This window comes from Artemia franciscana, chromosome 14 (genome assembly GCF_032884065.1).
Source record: "Artemia franciscana chromosome 14, ASM3288406v1, whole genome shotgun sequence".
Lineage (NCBI taxonomy): Eukaryota > Metazoa > Arthropoda > Branchiopoda > Anostraca > Artemiidae > Artemia > Artemia franciscana.
In genome coordinates this window covers 13,122,801-13,144,333 of record NC_088876.1, presented here as the reverse complement: position 1 = coordinate 13,144,333, position 21,533 = coordinate 13,122,801, and the positions used below count along the sequence as shown (strand labels likewise).

General features: G+C 37.7%; 1 protein-coding gene across 7 annotated transcripts in view; it reads right to left on the bottom strand.

Annotated features, from left to right (window-relative positions):
• Positions 1–18,230, bottom strand: part of LOC136035336 (E3 SUMO-protein ligase EGR2-like) — a 99,251-nt gene extending 81,021 nt beyond the window's left edge. For 2 of the 7 annotated variants that reach the window (XM_065717071.1, XM_065717074.1), the window contains exons 1-3: positions 17,667–18,230; positions 11,218–11,298; positions 1,165–1,386 (exon numbers count right to left, since the gene is read on the bottom strand). In XM_065717071.1, the coding sequence (XP_065573143.1) occupies positions 1,165–1,386; positions 11,218–11,298; positions 17,667–18,156 (793 nt within the window). In that variant the 5' untranslated portion in view covers positions 18,157–18,230. The remainder of the gene's footprint in view (positions 1–1,164; positions 1,387–11,217; positions 11,299–17,666) is intronic. The other 5 variants (XM_065717073.1, XM_065717076.1, XM_065717070.1 and 2 more) reach the window with 4 other exon arrangements.
• Positions 18,231–21,533: the final 3,303 nt, after the last annotated feature.

The following is a 21,533-nucleotide window of genomic DNA, read 5'->3' as shown; positions in this document are numbered from 1 at the left end:
AACTTATTATTTGGGATGAGTGCACAATGGCACACAAAAAATCGCTCGAGGCTCTGGATCAATGCTTGAAAGATTTGCGAGGGAAGTCGAAACCCCAAGATTTTAGGTTCCACCCCCCCCCCCAGCTTCCCCTTCACCAGATCCGGTCGGGATTTAAAATAAGAGCTCTGAGACACAATATCCTTCAAAACATCAAATTTCATTAAGATCCGATCACTCCTTCATAAGTTAAAAATACCTCATTTTATTTAATTTTTCAGATTAACCCTCCTCCCCCAACTCCTCCAAAGAGAGCGAATCCGTTCCGGTTATTTCAATCATATATCTAGGACTTATGATTATTTTTACCACCAAGTTTCATCCCGATCCCTCAACTCTAAGTGTTTTCCGAGATTTTAGGTTCCCTCCCCAACTTCCCCTTAACCGGATAAGGTCAATATTTATTACAAGAGCTCTGAGACATGATATCCTTCCAAACATCAAATTTCATCAAGATCTGGTCACTCCTTCGTAAGTTAAGAATACCTCATTTTCCTAATTTTTCAGAATTAACCCTCCCCCCCACTCCCCCGAAGAGAGCGGATCCATCCCGGTTATGTCAATAACGTATCTAGGTCTTCTGCTTATTTTTCCCAGCAAGTTTCATCCCGATCCCTCCACTCAAAGCGTTTTCCAAGATTTTAGGTTTCCCCCCTCCAACTCCCCCAATGTCGTCCGATCTGGTCGGGATTTAAAATAAGAGCTCTGAGACACGATATCATTCCAAACATCAAATTTCATTAAGATCCCATCACCCGCTCATAAGTTAAAAATACTTAATTTTTTCTATTTTTTTCGACTTAACCGGCCCCCGACTCCCCCCCCCCCAGATTGTCAAATCGGGAAAATGACTATTTCCAATTTAATCTGGTCCGGTCCCTGATACGCTTGCAAAATTTCATCGTCCTAGCTTACCTGGAAGTGCCTAAAGTAGCAAAACCGGGACCGACAGACCTGACAGACAGACCGACAGAATTTACGATAGCTATATGTCACTTGGTTAATACCAAGTGGCATAAAAACTGAATAGAATGACGAAGAGGGAAGGGTTAAAATAGAATCAAACGGGGAAAAGCGATCTCTGCCTCAACTCTCTATTCCGAAATGTTAAAATGAATGTCATACCTTTGTCACTGAAATCGTTTATATCAGAATCAGAAAATTCATAGCAGAGGGTATTGTTCTTCTTTCGTCTGAACTCTGGTTTTCCTTGATCATCTTGCTCCTGATTATCCAGTATAAGGTGATTGAAAACCGGAGAAAGTTTTGCAGTATCCGCATCTGCAGCTGTAAAAGAAACCTCCATATTTTGCGTTTCGACAGATGGCAGTATTTCAGCTGTGATATCTGTAATCATAAAACACATGGTGCTTAGTTAAAAACACCAACCCTGACACTAAGCTTTTTTTTGAACAAATGCAAAATAAACAGCTAATAGAGAGCAAAGTTGAGGCAACGTCTATCTGTTATCAAGTAAAATTCATTACATATTAAAAGGGAAAAGTAGCACAACAAGGGTGACTCATCTTCAGCATGTAGCTCTTAACTAAATTGATGATATCTCATTAAGATTAATGCAAGAACTTAAGAAAGATACACAGGACTAGCATTTCCACCACATGTAAATATTCCGATCAGATTGTGTTATCTATTAAGAAATTTAGACTGACCAGTGAAAGCATTCTTATTTGTAAGCACTCTCTTGACCAAAAGCACATTAGAAAGTTCCTTTAGACAACACTTTTGTGATGGTTTACATCTATGATTCAATGAGACACCTTCTTTAAAAGCAAGATACGTGGATTTGTTTTCACTGAGCGTCAATTCACTTGGATTCAGGTATGTTTGAATTCATGTATCATTGAAATTAATCTTGAAGTATGGGTAGTTTTGACAGGCCATTACCGGGATTTAGCGTGGGTATAAATCAACCCTTATTTGGCGGAAGACAAAAGCAAGCATTGAAAAAGTTTCTGTCATTTTCAATGCGTCAGGGAAATATAATGAAGATGTAAATGATGAAGTAAATCCAAATGAAACCAATGAATATGAAGCATGCAAATATTCAGAATTGATGCTTATTTTTAATTGATCTCCTATTCTAGTCACGCTTTTGTGGGGATCAGAGCCATGTATTTGTCGGAGAATATTGTTGTTTTGTTTTAATCTATTATATATATAAAAATAAATTGTCTGTGTGTGTGTCGAGTGACGTCATGTCATCATGTCATGTCGTCATTAAGTTAGTTGTCGTCATGTTTGTTATGACGATGGCGTCATTAAAGGTATTTAAGACATTCGTTCAAAGACAAATTTTTAATTGTAAGAAGATCGTGGACGGAAGAATGTTTAATTGTAAAATGACTGAAGAACCTACAATGGCAATAGGCGAGGAAGCTGCTCAAAGAGTCTATGCCAAAAAACTTAGACAACTAACTAAATGACGACAACTAACTTTGTATGTGTGTTATGTCTGTCTGTCTGTCTGTCCGCATATGACGTGTGAATTATTTCATCATATACCAATTCAAAAACGAATGTATTCAAGCCCAAAGTAGCTGAGTTGGTAACGCGTTATGTTCCAGGTTCTAGGTCCGAGAGGTTCCAGGTTCGAACCTTGGCTAGGTAAAAACTAAAAAAAAAACAACTAAAAAAAACTAAAAACTAAAAAAAAAACTAAAAACTAATAAAAAAAAAACAAAAAAAGCTAAAAAACAAAAAAAAAAAAAAGGAAAAAACTGAAAAATAAAGGAGAAAAACAAAACTAAAAAAATGAAAATAAAATAAAAAACTAAAAAGGTAAAAACTACAAAAAAAAACTAAAAAAAAAAAGAAAAAAAAACTAAAAAGAAAAAAAGGAAAAAAAACTAAAATTTATTTCATCATATACCAATTCAAAAACGAATGTATATACAGACCGGGACACCGGGACACAAATGACGTCCGAGACACAGGGAATATAAATGACGACCAGGACACAGGGACACAACTACAACGGGGACGCAAGGGGGCACAGGGGGCTATATAAATGACGACGGGGACACAGGGAATGTTCGATTAGCAATCACCATCAACAAAGCTCAAGGGCAATCATTAGAATCATGAGGTATAACTAAAAAAAATAAAAAAAAAGGTAAAAAAACTAAAAACTAAAAAAAAGACCAATTCAAAAACGAATGTATATACAGACCGGGACACCGGGACACAGGGAATATAAATGACGATCGGGACACTCAAAGAGAAATTACAGACTGGGACACCGGGACACAAATGACGACCGGGACACAAATGACGACCGGGACACAGGGACACAACTACAACGGGGACGCCGGGGGGCACAGTGGGATATATAAATGACGACGGCGACACAGGGAATGATTAGCAATCACCATCAACAAAGCTCAAGGGCAATCATTAGAATAATGAGGTATAGATCTGAATACGGATTGTTTTTCCCATGGACAATTATATGTTGCATGTTCAAGAGTCGGTAAACCTGACAATCTATTTATATGCACAGCCGATGGGACAGCGAAGAATGTTGTATATTCGCAAGTTTTACGTAGTTAAAAACATATATATATATATATATATATATATATATATATATATATATATATATATATATATATATATATATATATATATATATATATATATATATATATATATATATATATATATATATATATATATATATATATATATATATATTCACAGGTAGGACAAAGGGACACAACTACAATGGCGCGTAACTAATATGGTGTGTAACGACTTACGCGCGCGGGGGGGCTTGGGAGGGTGTTGGGGTGGCGCGAAGCGCCACCCTAACAGCTAGTACTTCTTATAACATCCTATTTACTGCTAATTTAATGAATAATTCATAAAATAATACTTAATGCTGTTGTCTGCAGCCACAAACTACGGACCTGTTTACCCACAATTTAATCAGAGGGGTAATACTGTATGTGACTTGAGTTTTATAAAATCAAAAAAATTGAATTTTAGTTTGCAGAAAATAGTTCAAAGATACCATAACAAAACTCTATAGTCGAAAAAGCACCCCAAGAGCACAGGGGCAAGTATTTTAAGTTATGCCCTAGGGGCATATAAGGTTTTTATGTGAGGGTTTTTAAAATAGTTCAAAATATCATTAAGCGAATTACTTATTACGATGCTAATTTTTAGACTTAGAGATGCTTTATATAAGGTTTTAAGAGAAAAATATTATGGTTTCAGGAAGGGAAGGGATTGTGTAAACCAAATTTTCACTCTTAGATTAATAACTGATAAGAGAGGCATTAAACCACGTTAGTCTTCGGTTTTATAGATGATTAGCAAGCGTTTGAATCCTCAAGAGCTTCAGCAAAGGTCCTTTCTTTGTATGGTATACCACAATGCAAGATAAGCACATGTAAGTGATTAGTACTAGTTATGGAAATAAAATTGCTGCGGGTAAGGTAGGAAATGCCGTCAGTAGCTGTTTTCATATTGAATAGCGAGTTAAGCAGGGTTGTGTTTCTATCCCCATTTCTACGGGTCATTTTTATGGACTTCGTCCTCCAGAGCACAGCAAAGACAGTGGAATAACACACAAACAATTAGGGAGATAAAAGTCTTCTATGCAAAACCGTGGTGGTGATTTAAGCATCTTAGATGAAAATATTGGCGAAACGATTGTAATTTTGGAGGATTTGAAAGTTTTAGCTGCAAAAATAGGTTAAACATTAATATTGAGAAGACAGAGTCACTATAACTAGGAATAAGTAGAGGTGAAGAGTTGATGCTGGATAAAGAGAAGGTCGATCATGTTCTATTCAGGTTCATCGTTTTAAGAAATAAAAAAAAATACTTTGAGAAGAAGTTTAAGGAGGTGGAAGGATGCCCTAGAAAGACTTGGGGATTAATAAAAGAAGGTGTTGAATTAAAAACAAATAATGTTCCCGCTAAATTAATTAGTGCAAAGGGTGAGACTATAAAGTTGGAAGGTGAAATATGTAAAGATTTTCATAATTATTTTTCAAATATTGGTCCAAATCTATCGATGTCAATTGTGCCTGATATTTGTGATCCGACGTGTGAATTTTTAGTGAGGGACCCGATCGATATCTCTCTTCATCTTAACCTTGTAACAGGTGATGAAATTAAACAAATTATTTATGGGTTACGTAGTAACTCACCTGGTAGTGATCAAATCACTTTAAAAACTCTTTAGTTTATATTCCATTTTAAATCTCTAGTTTTATGTGAATTAATTGTGTTGCGAGAGCAACACTTTGGTTTTGTCCCGTTTTTTTTTTTTTTTTTTTTTTTTTTTTTCCTATGCCGCCGATCTCAGCTTATTCCTGGAAACTGGTAAGGGTCTAACCTGTGCGGTTTTTACGGAAAGTGTGGACCTCAGGCCGGATTGATGAATATGACATTACATTTTGGAAAGCTCCGTAGAACTCTTGTTGAGTTTGCAGCCAGTTGAACTTTATCCTTTTCAATCGTAGACATCGTGACGGATGGAAACTTGGAACATTATCTTATATAATCTAGTTGGTATTATAAAGCTATCCGTAACTTTTCAGGATCAAATACCATAGATGTGCACCAATTTGCACAAATTTGTAGCCCCTCATGAACCTCCTCTAGCAACCCATTCTTGCTTACAAGTCCCTCTTCCGTGAGAGACAAAGAATAACACAATCAGTAATCAGATGATCAAAGGCTATTCCTCAGGGTTGAAAAAAAAAAAATATTGGAAGAAGGGACTAAATTGACTTTGCAGCCAGTTGAACTTTATCCTTTGCACACCATAGGCTCTGGCTCGAGGACAAGCAAAAACCATCCTTTTTGGCCCCAGGCAAGAGTCGTACGGAGCTTTCCAAAATATAATGTCATATTCATCAATCCGGCCCGAGGTCCACACTAACAGCCGATTATTACTTACTAGGCCCCTAAATGTCACTTTGCAGCCGGTTGAACTTTATCCTTTTCAATCGTAGACATCGTGACGGATGGAAACTTGGAACATTATCTTATGTAATCTAGTTGGTATTATAAAGCTATCTGTAACTTTTCAGGATCAAAATACCATCAGGGACCCATAAATTTCCTGTAATGACTCGCCATCCAGGATCGCTTATTATTGGATGGCGAGTCATTACAGGAAATTTATGGGTCCCTGATTCCATAGGTGTGTACCAATTTACACAAATTTGTAGCCCCTCGTGAGCCTCCTCTAGCAACCGATTCTTACTTACAAGTCCCTCTCCCGGGATATACATCCAAGTTCACCGGAAACAAATAATGGGTACACCAACTAGCAAAAGTTCCAAACCCCTTGTCGCTGAAGTCATTGTAGCCTAACAGCCGATTATTACTTACAACTCCCCTACATGTCTTACAATCGGGAACCAAGTTGTTCTTACCATCAATTACACCAGAAACAGATAATAGGTACACCAATCAGCAAAAGTTGCAAACCCCTCATTGCCAAAGATGATTATAAGCTAATAATCGACTGTTGCTTGGAAGTCCCCTACATATCTCACAATTGGTATCGGCCTATTTTTGGTTCAAGTGTGTACCTTACCACTGAAGTTGTCAACCCCTTGAAACTTTCAAACTGGTGTATGTCATGAAGGAATTTTTGTAACAAAAAATGGATGACATATACTTTGATCAGCTCATCAAGGTCTATCGATTGTCATTGAAAAAAAAATTCTATCTGTCTTAGTTCAAAAGTTGACTTTTTTGCCGGAGGCCAACTTTCTAACACCACCACTTAGAAAGGAGCAAAGGATAAGCTCTAATTTCTTTAGCAATGAGAGAACTTTTAAAGTTTAAGAGGTATATCTGATACCATTTCTCTATTGCAATCCCAAGTAGAAAAAAAAGAATGGTAAAGTCAGCTGAAATCACGAACAGAAATGGCTAGAAACAATAGATGGCAGCACTTTCGGACCCGTGGGAAAATCGCACTTTTTTGTTTCTGTAAATTTTTCTATTTATCACTCAAAGAAGATATATTGGCTGTGGGGCCGGGGAACTACCGCATATATTTAACACTTATAGATTTTAGTCCATCTTCAATTTGAAACTGGTGCCTGCCTGCTTGCCTGCTAGAACGGAGCTTTCCACTCGAAAGCAGAAACATGGTTTGATGAAACGAAAGCTTGGCTGCACAACTTCAGATACTCCTCTCTGACATAGGCTATATAACTCCACTTCACTTCGCACACCATAGGCTCTGGCTCGAGGACAAGCAAAAACCATCCTTTTTGGCCCCAGGCAAGAGTTCTACGGAGCTTTCCAAAATGTAATGTCATATTCATCAATCCGGCCTGAGGTCCACACTTTCCGTAAAAACCGTACAGGTTAGACCCTTACCAGTTTCCAGGAATAAGCTGAGATCGGCGGCATAGGAAAAAAAAAAAAAAAAAAAAAAAAAAACCGGGACAAAACCAAAGTGTTGCTCTCGCAACACAATTAGTCCCTTTTTCCGATATTCTTTTGCTGTTGTTTTTTCAACGCTGAAGAATTTGATCATGTGATTACTGATTGTGTTCGTCTTTGAATATGCCGTTTTGAAAGCTTTGATAGTTTTGACAACTTCAGCATTTAACCGATAGCGAAGAAACAAAACCAAAGTGTTGCTCTCGCAACACTTTAATCGGCAAAGCCGGACAAAGGTTGCCGCAACACTTCACGTTGCCCAGGCAACGTAGGTCTAATTAACAAGTGTTTTCGTCAAGGGAAATTTCCAAATTGTTTTAAAAACTGACCCAATGGTATTAAAACTGACCCAGGAAATTATGGACCGATAAGTATTCTACCCACACTTTTCCACATTTTAGAGAAGTGTTTTAGTACTAGAATGATGAGGTTTGGAGGATCATAAGTTACTGGTAGAGACACACTTTGGGTTCCGCATAAAAAGAACACCGGAACAGGTAATGATTTATTTAACAACTGGTATCAATGAGCCCTTAGATAAAGGTTTAAAGTAGGTGCTGTATTTTTAGATCTGATAAAAGATTTCGACATGGTGGACCATGAACTTCTTAAAAAGTGTGAGGTGTATGGTCGGAGGGGAAATGTGGACACGAATTTCTTAAGAAGTTTTATAAGTAATCATTTTCAGTATGTTCAACTAAATGAAATCTTCTTCAGGAGAAAAACTGATTTCCGCAAGGATCAGTTCTTGGCTCTATATTATTCTTGATATTCATAAATGATTGACCAAATTGTCTAAATAATTTTTGCTACAGAATAAATGAACTAACGGTTAACTCCATTAGTGAAACAGTTTTAGTGAAACCTGCTTGAGAAGTCATCGACAGAATCAATTGAAAAAATTGTAACCTGGATGAGGGTAAATAAACTAAGGATGAACATAGGCAAGTCTTTTTTTTGTCATTTTCTTACGATCGCCGGATTTTTACCCATAGATGAAGGTTCAAGGTTCAATCGGGTTTAATTAAAAAAGGAAATAACTAAACATAAAGCACACTGCTCTATGACAAAACTCACGTTGAGACCCATAAACACAAAAAATTCTTCACTAACACGCAGTACGGCTCCCACTTCACTCTTCGACACAACCACGTGCCTCCTCATTATATAATCTTAACCATAGGGTTCCTACCTCCCTCCCCGGCCGTACAACCACCTCACCTAAAATCTAAACTTCATCTAATTTAAATTATCTTTCTTTTTTTATCATTCACTTACTGACCTTTAACTAAATATTTATTTAAATTATTTTTGAAAGACTCGAGGGAGCTTCTACATCTCAGCTCTTTTGGAAGCATATTCCACACTTTAGCACATGCTACATCCGGGGAAAAATCTGAACATACTGTTGGAGTTCATCTCACTTGAAGGTCAAAGGCAGAGTGCGTGTTTCGATCATGTTGTTCAGACATCAACCGAAACAGATTGTGGGAGGGAGATGGAATTAAACCGGATACAAATTTAAAAACGAAAACTGAGCACGACAGACGGTAAAGGGAACCAAGGGACAGATAGTCGTCTACATTTCAAATAATTTTCAATGCACGCTTGTGGATTAAAGTCAAGACTCTTCAGGTGTGATTTGAAGGTTGACTGCCAAATTATGGCACAATACTACAGGTGAGGTTTCAGAAGTCCGTTGTAAAGTAGATTTAATGAAGGAATTAAATACGTATAATAGAGTTATAAAACAGACTGTTTCTTTTAAATACCTTGGGATTGTAATTGATGAGAATTTATCTTTGAAGTAGCATATCTTTTAACTAGTAAAATCCTGGCAAGAAATCTAGGTATAATGAAGAAACTCCAGCATTTTTTTCCTAAATCTATCCTACACCATCTTTATTTTTCTCTTCTACAGTAATACGTTATGCATTATAATACATAAAAGGATAATATTTGATCATATCTTGCTTTTATGAATAGGGTTAAAATTCTTATGACCTCTGACTCTCAAATAAAAATAAGCTACGTATCATTATTGACAAAAAAAATGAAATTTGTAAAAATACCCCGCGAGACTAGCTGTTAAGGATACTGAATTTCATAGACTATCTGGCACTGTTAGAAAACAAAAATGGGGCAAAACGAACATAACAAGAGCTAAGAGATCATATGGCACTTGTGACGAGGTCGGAAGAGCCAAGAGCTCACATGGAATGAGCTCAAACAAAATTTTCAGATCAATAGATTGATTTAAAAGGAAAATAGGCTTAATATTGGTCGTGATTTGAAATAAGAGCTCTGAGACACGAGGTCCTTCTAAATATCAAAATCCATTTAGATCCGGTCACCTACTCGTAAGTTAAAAATGTCTTATTTTTTCTAATTTTTCCTCTATCTTCAGCCCCCCAGATGGTCGAATTGGAGAAAACGACTTAATCAAGTCAATTTGTGCCAGTCCCTGACACACCTACCAATTTTCATCGTCCTAACACGTCCAAAAGCACTAAACTCGCCTAAGCACTGGACCCCCTAACTCCCCCAAAGAGAGCAGATCCAGTCCGGTTAAGTCAATCACCTATCTATGACATTTGCTTATTCTACCCACCAAGTTTCATCCCGATCTCTCCACCCTGAGCGTTGTCACCAGATCTAAGACACGAGTTCCTTCTAAACATTAAATTCCATTACGATCCGGTCACCCGTTCTTAAGTTAAAAGCCTCAATTTTTCTAATATTTTTCAAATTACCCCCCCCCCCCCCCCCAAACTTCTCCAAAGAGAGCAGATCCGTTCTAATTATGTCAATCACATATCTAGAACTTGTGCTTATTCTTCCAGCCAAGTTTCATCCCGATCTCTCCCCTCTAAGCGTTTTCCAAGATTTCCAGTTTCCAGGATTTCTGTTTCGTCCCTCTAACCCTTATGTCCCCGGATCCAATTGGAATTGAAAACGCAGCATCTGACACTCGAGATCTTTCTACATGTCAAGTTTCATTAAAATCTGATCACCCATTCGTAAGATAAAGATACCTCAATTTTCACGTTTTCCAAGGTTTCCCCCTCCTACTGTCCCAATGTCACCAGATCTGATTGAGATTTAAAATAAGAGCTCTGAAGCATAAGATCCATCTAAATATAAAATTTCATTAAGATCTGATCACCCGTTCGTAAGTTACAAATACCTCCTTTTTCTAATTTTTCCAAATTACGCCCATCCTCCAACTCCCCCAAAGAGAGTGGATCCATTCCGGTTATTTTAATCACGTATCTAGGACTTGTCTTTATTTTTCCCACCAAGTTTTATCCCGATCCCTCCACTCTAAGTGTTTTCCTAGATTTTAGGTTTCCCCCTCCAACTCCCCATCCCAATGTCAGCAGATCCGGTCGGGATTTGAAATAAAAGCTCTGAGTCACGATATCCTTCAAAATATCAAATTTCATTAAGATCCGATCACCCGTTCGTAATTTAAAATACCTCATTTTTTCTAATTTTTCCGAATCCCCCCCCCCCCCCAGATAGTCAAATCGGGAAAAAGACTATTTCGAATTTAATCTAATCTGATCCCTGATAATCTGGTCTGGAAGTACTAGATAATCTAATAATCTGTTCCCAGATAATCTAATCTGGAAGTGCCTAAATTAGCAAAACCAAGACACACACCAACAGAATTTGCGATCGCTATTTTGTCACTAGGTAAATAACAAGTGCCATTTAAAGGTATATCCTTACCATAAACAATTGGCTGTTCGCTAGAAGTCTCAGGCTGTTGGACTGGAACATTACTTTCAACCTTGAAGCTCGGCTTACGATCTGTAACAAAAGAGTGAGATCCATGTTCTAAGATCAAATTTCCAACTTCATAACCAACATAGTCTTCATTTGACAAGGAATCCCTGTCTTTGAAGTTTAAAAGAATTACAGAAAGTATATAAGACTTTTTTATGTATACCATCCACACAAAATATAATTTCTTTGAAAACTCTACTGTTAAAATACGAGTTTACTATTAAGATGTTAAAACTTATGGAAAATGATAAATTATTGAAGAAACAAAATATTTGAGCGAAATCTTTTATTTTTCGCAATTTCAAAAATTCATACTGATTACTCTCTATTTAAAAAAAAAAATAAAATTTTTGGATTTAGTTACGCTAGATTTTTTGTACGGTATTTTGATAAATCATTCCAATAATTTGTTTCCTTGTGCCGCAACTGGACGAGGCATAGAGCCACTAGTGAAACTACTTATGGTATTAGTGTAAGATATCACAGTCAAGACCGACCACTGGTTCTACAAGCACTGTCCTCACTGATTGTCACGCAATGGACTTTCTACAACTAGAACCAGTATTCTTCTATCAAGAACCTTAGTTCCGTTCAGGAAAGCTGTTGCATAGCTTTGAACCTCCTGGTCTATACAGCCCTCTACTCTATCAATTCACCAATATCAGACTCCAAGTCAAAAAGAAAGAAAAAGTTTACTTCATTTCGGGTCAAATAAACTTCAGAGCATCAAATCATTCGAGCCAATTTCATTCAGACAAATTTCAGAGCAAAATACAAAGAGGCAAAGTTCAAGGTGGCCAACCAATCCTAAAAGCGGGGGGTGTGACGTGTGGCCGGGTGTTTTCCACAATGTATGGACATACTCTCCTTTTTACCCTGGTGAAGTTTTACCCACCTCTGATTGTTTAACAATTCTTTTTGGTTTGGGATGACTCATCGTAACAACGTAGTTTCTACTTGAAGCTAATTAATGATTCTGTGAGAAGTTTCCAAAGATCCCAGCCCAAATGAATAGAAATGAAAAGCGAACATTTACTCAAGAAACCCAATGTCTATTTGCCGAAAAACTCCTTAAAATAGCCTAAGAATTACGCAAAAAGAATATGAAGTGAATTTAATACACAAATAATTTCCGACAAAAAAAAGGAGTTGGCTCTTAAGGGTTGTATTTTTTTTTCATATAATCAAACCTTCTAATAAACATTTACGCGCAAGTAAAATACCAAACATCCAAACAGATAAAATAGAGGATTCCTAAGTTCTACTTGGCAATATTAGCTTATAACTTTATTTTAAGTTAAGCAAGTAAACACCAGTAATAATTCCTTGTTGTCTTGCATAGCTGGTTTATTGATAGGATTAAATAAAAAATAAAAAAGTTATTTTAACTGCAAGTAAAGAGCGACATTAAAACTTAAAACGAACAGAAAATATTCCGTATATGAAAGGGGTTGTCCCCTCCTCAACACCCCGCTCTTTACGCTAAAGTTTGACTCTTTGTCACAACTCTACTCTTTAAAACATGAAAAAATTTCGCGTTAAGACCGAGGCGTTGAGGAGGGTACAACCCCTCCTCAACGCCAGCAAGTAGATTTTCTTATTTTTGTACGAACGTTTTTGTAAGTAATAAACACTCGTACGTTACGAATTAACTTACGTAACGAACTTCTATATTTGTGTATTTTTATTATGTATATGAGGGGGTTTGCCCCCTCTTCAATACCTCGCTCTTTACACCAAAGCTTGAATGTTGTCCCAAATCTTTAAGAATGACCCCTTAATCACAAAGGCCGTAGAATAAATAGTTGAAATTACCAAAAATACTTTAGCGTACAGACCAAGGTATTGTGGAGGAGAAAACCTTCTTATATATGTAATATTTTATTTTCGTTTTAAATTTTAATGCTACTAATTACTTCCTGGTGAAATTTTTTTTTTATTTTCTCATTGTTTCTTTTTAAATAATGCTAGAAAATCCTGGGTCCCCTTCATGGAAATTATCTTTCCTTATGATAAATTCCCCCACGTAAAGATCCTCCCACGTAAAAAGTCCCCCTGAAAACGTCAATACACTTCATAATAACCATTACTATATGTAAACAATGGTCAAAGTTTGTAACTTCAAGCCCCTCCCACGGGGAATGTGGGGGAATAAGTCGTCCCCAAAGACATAGTTATTAAGTTTTCGACTAAGCTGAACAGAATGGCTATTTCACAATTTTGATCCGGTTACTTTGGTAACCGTCAATCACAATTTTGAAAATGTGCGTGGGAGGGGGCCTAGGTGCCCTCCAAATTTTTTGGTCACTTAAAAGGGGCACTAGAACTTTTAATTTCCGTTAGAATGAGCCCTCTTGCAACATTCTAGGACCACTGGGTCGATACGATCTCCCCTGAGAAAAAACAAAGAAACAAATAAACAAACAGACACGCATCCGTGATGTGTCTTGCCACATTTTTATAGATAGGAGCTTGAAACTTCTATAGTGGGGTTCTCTGATACGCTGAATCTGAAGGTATGATTTTTATTAAGATTCTATGACTTTTAGTAGCTGTTTCCCCCTATTTTCTAAAATAAGGCAAATTTTCTTTGGCTCGTAGATTTTGATGGGTAAAACTAAGCTTGAGTAAGACTAAGCTTCAAGGACCGTAGTCCATAGAGCATTGAGAATTCGAGCATTAATGTGTCTTATATGTTCAAAACAAATAATTTTCTGATGTTGTGGCCCTTTTCTGCACCACTGCCCACTTCTGAGATGAAACCCTGCATATATACACAGTCAAAGTGTAATCAAGATGCATCAGAAAAATAATTCAGTAAAAACAAGATTACAAAACAACGTTTATCACCCTATTGATGGACAGAGGAGAGAGATCTTTCTTAACTAAGGAAATGAAAATAAGCGCATTCAGATTTTTTTTGTTTTGTTTGCACAATCCAATAGTCAGATAAAACTCAAATGCAACTATCTATTTTAATGAAAGGAGTCTTGGGAGTTTTAACGCAAAGGAGTCTTCAAGAATCGATAAAAGTTTATACAAGATCTTTTGAAATATAATTCCTATTGCGAATTCTGATACTTTGTTACATGATTAAAAAATCACAAATTACATGGTTAAAACTTAAATGATAAAAAATTTGCAATGAAACTCGGAAATGCAAGTCCATTAAGCCAAACCGAGAACAAAAACGATAAACAACAGGGGCCGGCAGAACTTATGAAGAATAATTGATATTTTATAAGAAAAAGAAAACCTAATAGGAGTCAAGCCAATAGTAAGGGAGATGTGGGGAAGATGGGACAAGGGTCAGATGGGACATGGTACCTTTGTGAAAAAAAAATTGTTCAAAAATCGCGCCTGAATGACGAACGACGTGCCATCTATCAGTAAGTATGCATGTGTTTTCCTGAAGAAATCGAGAAACATTTTCATCAGAGATTTTAGGTAAAAGTTTTTTTATGGGTGTTTGAGTAAAAAAAAGGACCTGGTTTTTACAAAAAATCTTTTGAACAGTTCGTCAGAGGGTATTGAATGTTTTTTGTCTCAAGTAGTTTTCTTTAGGCTACAAAATGTTGTTCAGTGGTTGACCTGAACTACCATCTAGGGGCAGAAGATGAAGTTTGTGTGGAGAGCTACCTGTTTGGGTACTCTGGGACACGAGTTCCTGGGTACCCTGGGACACTTTTTGTCCATTGTGTCCCAGGGTACCCTCATTTCAACAACTGATAATGTAATGTAAAGGTCAAGGTGTGAGACGGAACTGCCTGATATACATCAGATAATCTTTCAAACCGTGTTAGCCATGGCAACAATAAAAACGGTTCTTTGCTTTTCGTTCCTAAAAGTATCATTTTTTGCAGAATGCCGAGGAAGAGGAAGTCTGATCCCTCTCTTTATGCCTGGGACGAAGAAAACATGAAGGCTGCTGTAATGGCTCACTTAAAAGATGGAATGCCAATCAGAACTGCAGCAACACTGCATGCTGTTCAGAAATCGACACTTTCTCGGTACTGTAAGGCATATTCCGCGTCGGCAGACAAAGAACAAGTTGCATTTCACTTCACACCATGCTATGATGTGAAAAAAGTATTCTCTTCTGAAATGGAAGATTCACTCGAATCTTATATTCTACTTTCATCATGAATGAACTATGGACTTACGAAAAAACAGACAAAGAAATTAGCTTGGGAATTTGCCAAGGCAAACACCCTGAAATACCCTAAATCATGGGATGACAATGAAGCAGCAGGAGAAGACTGGTATAAAGGTTTCATGGAGAGACATACAAGAATTTCCTTGAGGAGACCGGAAAGCACCAGCCTTCATTGCAACCTTGGTTTCAACCGTGCTGCAGTTGACACATTCTATAAACATCTTGAAGAGCTACAGTCGAAGTTTCATTTTCCAGCTGACCGCATCTACAACATGGATGAGACGGGCTTATCGAATGTTAAACAGAAATGCCGGAAGGTTCTTAGCCCTAAAGGTGTAAAGCAGCTAGGAGCAACTACATCACAGGAAAGAGGAAAACTAGTTACAATGGTTGGAACTATCAATGCAATGTGAAGCTTCATTCCCCCTTACCTTATCTTTGGAAGGACCCGCTTTGTTGAAAGACTCTTAGATGGGGCACCACCAGGGACAAAAGCTGTAAGGTGCTCTCCTGAGCAACCAGTCCTTCTTCTCATGGACAACCATGATAGTCACATGAGCTACAGCTTCATTTCTGCTGCGAAAGAGATGGGGTTGCAAATACTGACATTTCCTCCACACACGTTAAACAGGCTGCAGCTCCTTGATGTGACCGTCTATTCACCACTTAAAACATATTTCTACCAAGCTATTGAAAACTGGCTAAGAAACCATCCTGGAAGACCAGTCACGGAATACGAAATCTCTGAACTTCTTGGGGTTGCTTTCCCTAAAGCATTCAACCCAACCAACATAATGAGTGGTTTTTCTAAACCAGGAATCCATCCGTTTAATCCCAATGTCTGGGAAGAATCAGACTTTCTTCCATCCCTGACTCCCGTCAGCAATCCCTGCGATCCAACAGATGAAGTGCAGATCAATGTCGGCGCAGGGAGCAGCTCATCAACGCAAGCGGACAGTGGGCTGTCAGACAGGGAGTCAGTGGGCGCTGGTGGTTCAGTCTGTGTTCTGCTCGATCAAATACTTCCCCTTCCTAAACGTCAAATTGATATTCAGAAAAAAAAAGGAGGAAGGAAGCCTGGCCAGTCCAAGATTTTGACTGCAACCCCCGTTAAGGATGCCATTTTTGAAACAGAGAGGCAGAGAGACCTGAAGAGAAAAAAAGAAGGAAGAAGCAAAGGAAAATAAAAAACAGAAGATAACGAAAAGAAAGCAAGATAAAAAAAGAGATCAAGCAAAGGTGGCTTTAGATTTTAGCGACAGTAGTGATGCTGCTTCTGTTGAGCTCTGTGCTGACACTGATGATTCCTTGCACCTGAGTGACATGGAAGAGACTGTGAAAGAACCAACGGAGATAAAGCCTGGCGATTTTGTACTGGTTAGGTACGTCAGTAAGAAAAGTTCAAAGTATTATGCTGGTGAAGTCTTGGAGATTGAACTGGAAGGGTACAGTGTGAACTTCCTAAAACGGAAAGTCCCTACGTGGAAATTCGTATTTCCACAGCCAAAGGACAAAGCCTTTGTCACGACAGATGAGATCGAGCTACGCCTACCAAGACCGAATCTTAGTGGAGGCACAGAACGGGCTGTGAAAGCCCTGACTTTTGATATCGACCTTTCGCAGTTCCCCGTTGAATGAATAATGTTACAAGTTTTTTTATTATGTTTTTATTTTCATTGAAGTTGACTATAGGTTTGTAATAAATGAAATTTGATCAAAAAGTGCACTGTGTCCCAGAGTACCCTTAACCGTGTCCCAGAGTACCTTGGGGTCAGGTTACTCTGGGACAGAAGAGGAGGGTTCGGAAAATCATTGGTACCAAAAAGATAGATTAAGAAAATAATCTACAAAAAATCTGGGAGAAAGCCCAAGCAATTCCACTTAAGTGAGTAGCAGAATCAGGCGATTTGGCCAAAGCGTTCTCCAGATATTGGACATACACTTGAAAATGTCCCAGGGTACCCACATCTCCCCTATTCTATGAACTTAATTATTAAACTGTGACGGCCTACCGGCAAATTCTACATTGCAAACATGCTTATATTGTAACTTAGGTCAAAATGATATACTGAAGTAATAAAATTTTCACTAACATGGCGAGGCTCAATTATAATTTCAAAATGTGTAGTGCCAATTATCAGTGTATATATTAGCATATTAAAGCAAGTATAAGCTATTCCAAAGTTTAGGTTGTCTTGGAATCACAGTGAACATTACAACAGCAACAAATAAATACCTTGACAGTATCCACCAATGTTGGAATTGAAAAAAACTTCTTGTTTTGCCTTTTTATTACTTCTCTTGCATTCATCATCAGCAAATTTAAATCCATTAATATCCTCTGAAATATGCTTCTTCACAATTAGATGTTCCTTTATATTGTTAACATTCGGACATAAACAAATAGGGCACTTCTTTTCTTTATCAGCTTCATGTTCTATATAATGAATGGCAAAATCTGAGTAGTTATTTATTTTTTCACGGCAAATTTCACAGATAAATGACAACCCTGTTTCACAGTTTGTAGACTTATGCAGTTGTAAGAAATAAAAAGTATTTTCAATCTTTCCACAAGCACTACACCGCCATTTACCACAACAGTTTTCTTCAATAGTGAGTTTTGTTAGCTTTTCTATTTCAACAGTCGTTTTTAAAGAAATTTTTTCACGTGGTTTTGATTGGTTGGATACACTGGCCAACCAAATAGTTTCTCCAGTACATGACATATCCTTAACAAGTCCACTACGTTTCTTCCGAGAACGACCGCTACGAAAAGAGCCTAAAAGATCAGAGAAAAATGTAAGGTAGCTGACTCATTAGCCGATAGGGAATATTAATATTCCGGGCAGTCAGATTCCAGGCGAGAAAGGTAGAATATAAAAAACAGCTATGAATAGGTGTAATAAACTATCTATATTTGAACTTTAGAACCTTCTAGCTTTTGTATTACCTCCCCCTCCCCTCCCTGGTCAAATAGCCATATCAATTCTTGTAAAAATGAAAGGGGCACTTCGTTGACGGGGGGCCTGAAAATCTTTCCTAAGAATTATGAGGAGATAACCTCAAAAAGTGTGTTCGTAGGTTGTAAAATTTACAGGAGGTCCTGATAAAAAAAAACGAATGCAACAATTAAAAAGTTTCTGAACTAGAAAATCCTGATCAACATATTCAAATACTTTAGTTACATCAAAAAAATACAAGTAACTTTCATTCCATATTAGAGTATCATAAGCATTACCTAAGTAAAGAACAATGTTGGCACATGTATTTTTTTTGGTCTTAGACCAGCATACTTCGTGAAAAAAAAAAAAAAAAAAAAAAAAAAAGTTTCTGAACTGGGAAATTCTGATCAACGGATCCAAATACTTTAGTTATACTAACAAATATACAAGTAACTTTTAACTTTTATTGCATATATAAGTTACGAACGATTTATATATAAGTTAAGAACAATGTTGGTGCAATGTAGTTTTTTTCGGTCTTAGACCAGAGCACTTCGTATCGAAGGAATTGTCGTAGTAACTTAAAAAAGGGCTGATTCGATTGCAACTTGAAACGGCTAGTGCCCTTTTTAATAGTCAAAAGTGATTGGAGGACAGGCTTTGAAACAGGTGAGAAATAACTGGGGTCCACGTTGTCTGTGCCCAAAGGACATGGGAAATAATTAAAAGTCAATAGCTAAGTTCATGAATGTAAAATCATCATTGATGACTGTCACAGTATAAAAATATTTTCCCTTTACTGTGCTCACTGCATAGATGACTGGAACAGTTACATCTGCAGGACTTTGCTTCTTAGGGGATTCCAATTTCGTCAGCAATAGTTACAGCTTAGGGGTATAAGCCTAGAGAAGGAAACATGCTAAGAAAACATTTCATAATACACACAATAGCTGTAGCTAACACCTTTTGCATGGATCCCCCCTATACTTTACCGCCCATCCCCATCCCCCTAAAAAGCAAATATATAGTCCAAATTATATAAAACCAATGCATTCTGTCACCCATCACTTGTTTTCCTGTTCTTCTTTTAAACAGTTAATTCAATTAGTAAGTACAAGGTATGAAACAAGAGAGACACATTGGGAGAATAGAGGGGAAATATATAATTTCGACTCTATATTTACACATTAAGGGGGGAGGGGGTAAAATATAGGGGGTTCCATGCAAAATATGTTGGCTACAATTGTTATACATATTGTAAATTGTTTTCTTATCATGCTTCCTTCTCAAACATGTTTCCTTCTTAACTCGTAAGTTAAAAATACCTCATTTTTATAATGTTTCAGAATTAATCCTCGCCCCCACTCCCCCAAAGTGAGCGGATCCGTCCCGGTTATGTCAATCACGTATCTAGGACTTGTGCTTATTTTTCCCACCAAGTTTCATCCCGATCCCTCCACTCTAAGCGTTTTCCAAAATTTTAGGTCCCCTCCTCAATTCTCCCCCAATGTCATCGGATCCAGTCAGGATTAAAAATAAGAGCTCTGAGACACGATATACTTCCAAACTTCAAATTTCATTAAGATCCGATCTCTCCTTCGTAAGTTAAAAATACCTCATTTTTCTAATTTGTGCAGAATTAACCCCCCCAACTCCCCCAAAGAGAACGGATCCGTTGCGGACTTGTGCTTATTTTTCCCACCAAGTTTCATCCCGATCCCTCCACTCTAAGCGTTTTCCAAGATTTTAGGTCCCCCCTCAATTCCCCCCAATGTCACCAGATCCAGTCGGGATTTAAAATAAGAGCTCTGAGACACGATATCCTTCCAAATTTCATTGAGATCCGACCACTCCTTTGTAAGTTACAAATACCTCATTTTTCTATTTCTTCAGAATTAACCCTAGCCCCCCCCCCCAGCTCCCCAAAACAGAGCAGATCCATTACGGTTATGTAAATTATGTATCTAGAGACTTGTGCTTATTTTTCCCACCAAGTTTCATCCCGATCCCTCCACTCTAAGTGTTTTCCTAGTTTTAGGTTTCCCCCTCCCAACTCCCCCCAAATGTCACTAGATCCGGTCGGGATTGAAAATAAGAGCTCTGAGACACGATATCCTTCTAAATATCAAATTTCATTGAGATCCGATCACCCGTTCGTAAGTTAAAAATACCTCATTTTTTCTAATTTTTCAGAATTACCCCCCCCCCCAACTACCCCAAAGAGAGCGGATCCGTTCCGGTTATGTCAGTCATGAATCTAGGACTTATGCTTAATATTCCCACCGAGTTTCATCCCGATCCCTCCAGTTTTTTCCAAGTTTTAGGTTTCCCCCTCCCATCTCCCCCCCCCCCCCCAATGTCACCAGATCTGGTCGGGATTTAAAATAAGAGCTATAAGACACCATATCCTTCTGAAATATCAAATTTCATTGAGATCCGATCACCCGTTTGTAAGTTAAAAATACCTCATTTTTTTAATTTTTCAGAATTACCCCCCCCCCCCAACCATCACAAAAAGAGCGGATCCGTTCCGGTTATGTCAATCATGTATCTAGGACTTGTGCTTATTTTTCCCACCAAGTTTCATCCCGATCCCTCCACTTTAAGTTTTTTCCAAGATTTTAGGTTTCCCCCTCCCATATCCACCCAATGTCACCAGATCCAGTCGGGATTTAAAGTAACAGCTCTGAGACACGATATCCTTCCAAACGTCAAATTTCATTAAGATCTGATCAACAGTTCGTAATTTAAAAATACTTCAATTTTTCTATTTTTTCCGAATTAACCGAACCCCCACTCCCCCCAGATGGTCAAATTGAGGAAACGACTATTTCTAATTTAAGTTGGTCCCATCCCTGATACGCCTGCCAAATTTCATCATCCTAGCTTACCTGGAAGTGCCTAAAGTAGCAAAACCGGGACCGACAGACAGACAGACCGACAGAATTGGCGATTGCTATATGTCATTTGGTTAATACCAATAGGTTCCCAATAAATTTTAACAAATGAAGATACGGTTTTAAGGGTTCAGAAAAGGGCTAAAGGGTTGATTGCATATACGAAAGGCCTTTCCTATTCTCAAAGGATCACCAGGCTTCAAATTCCTTTTCTCCAATTTCATAAAAGACTTGCAAACCTACTTAATGTAATCTGGTTCACTA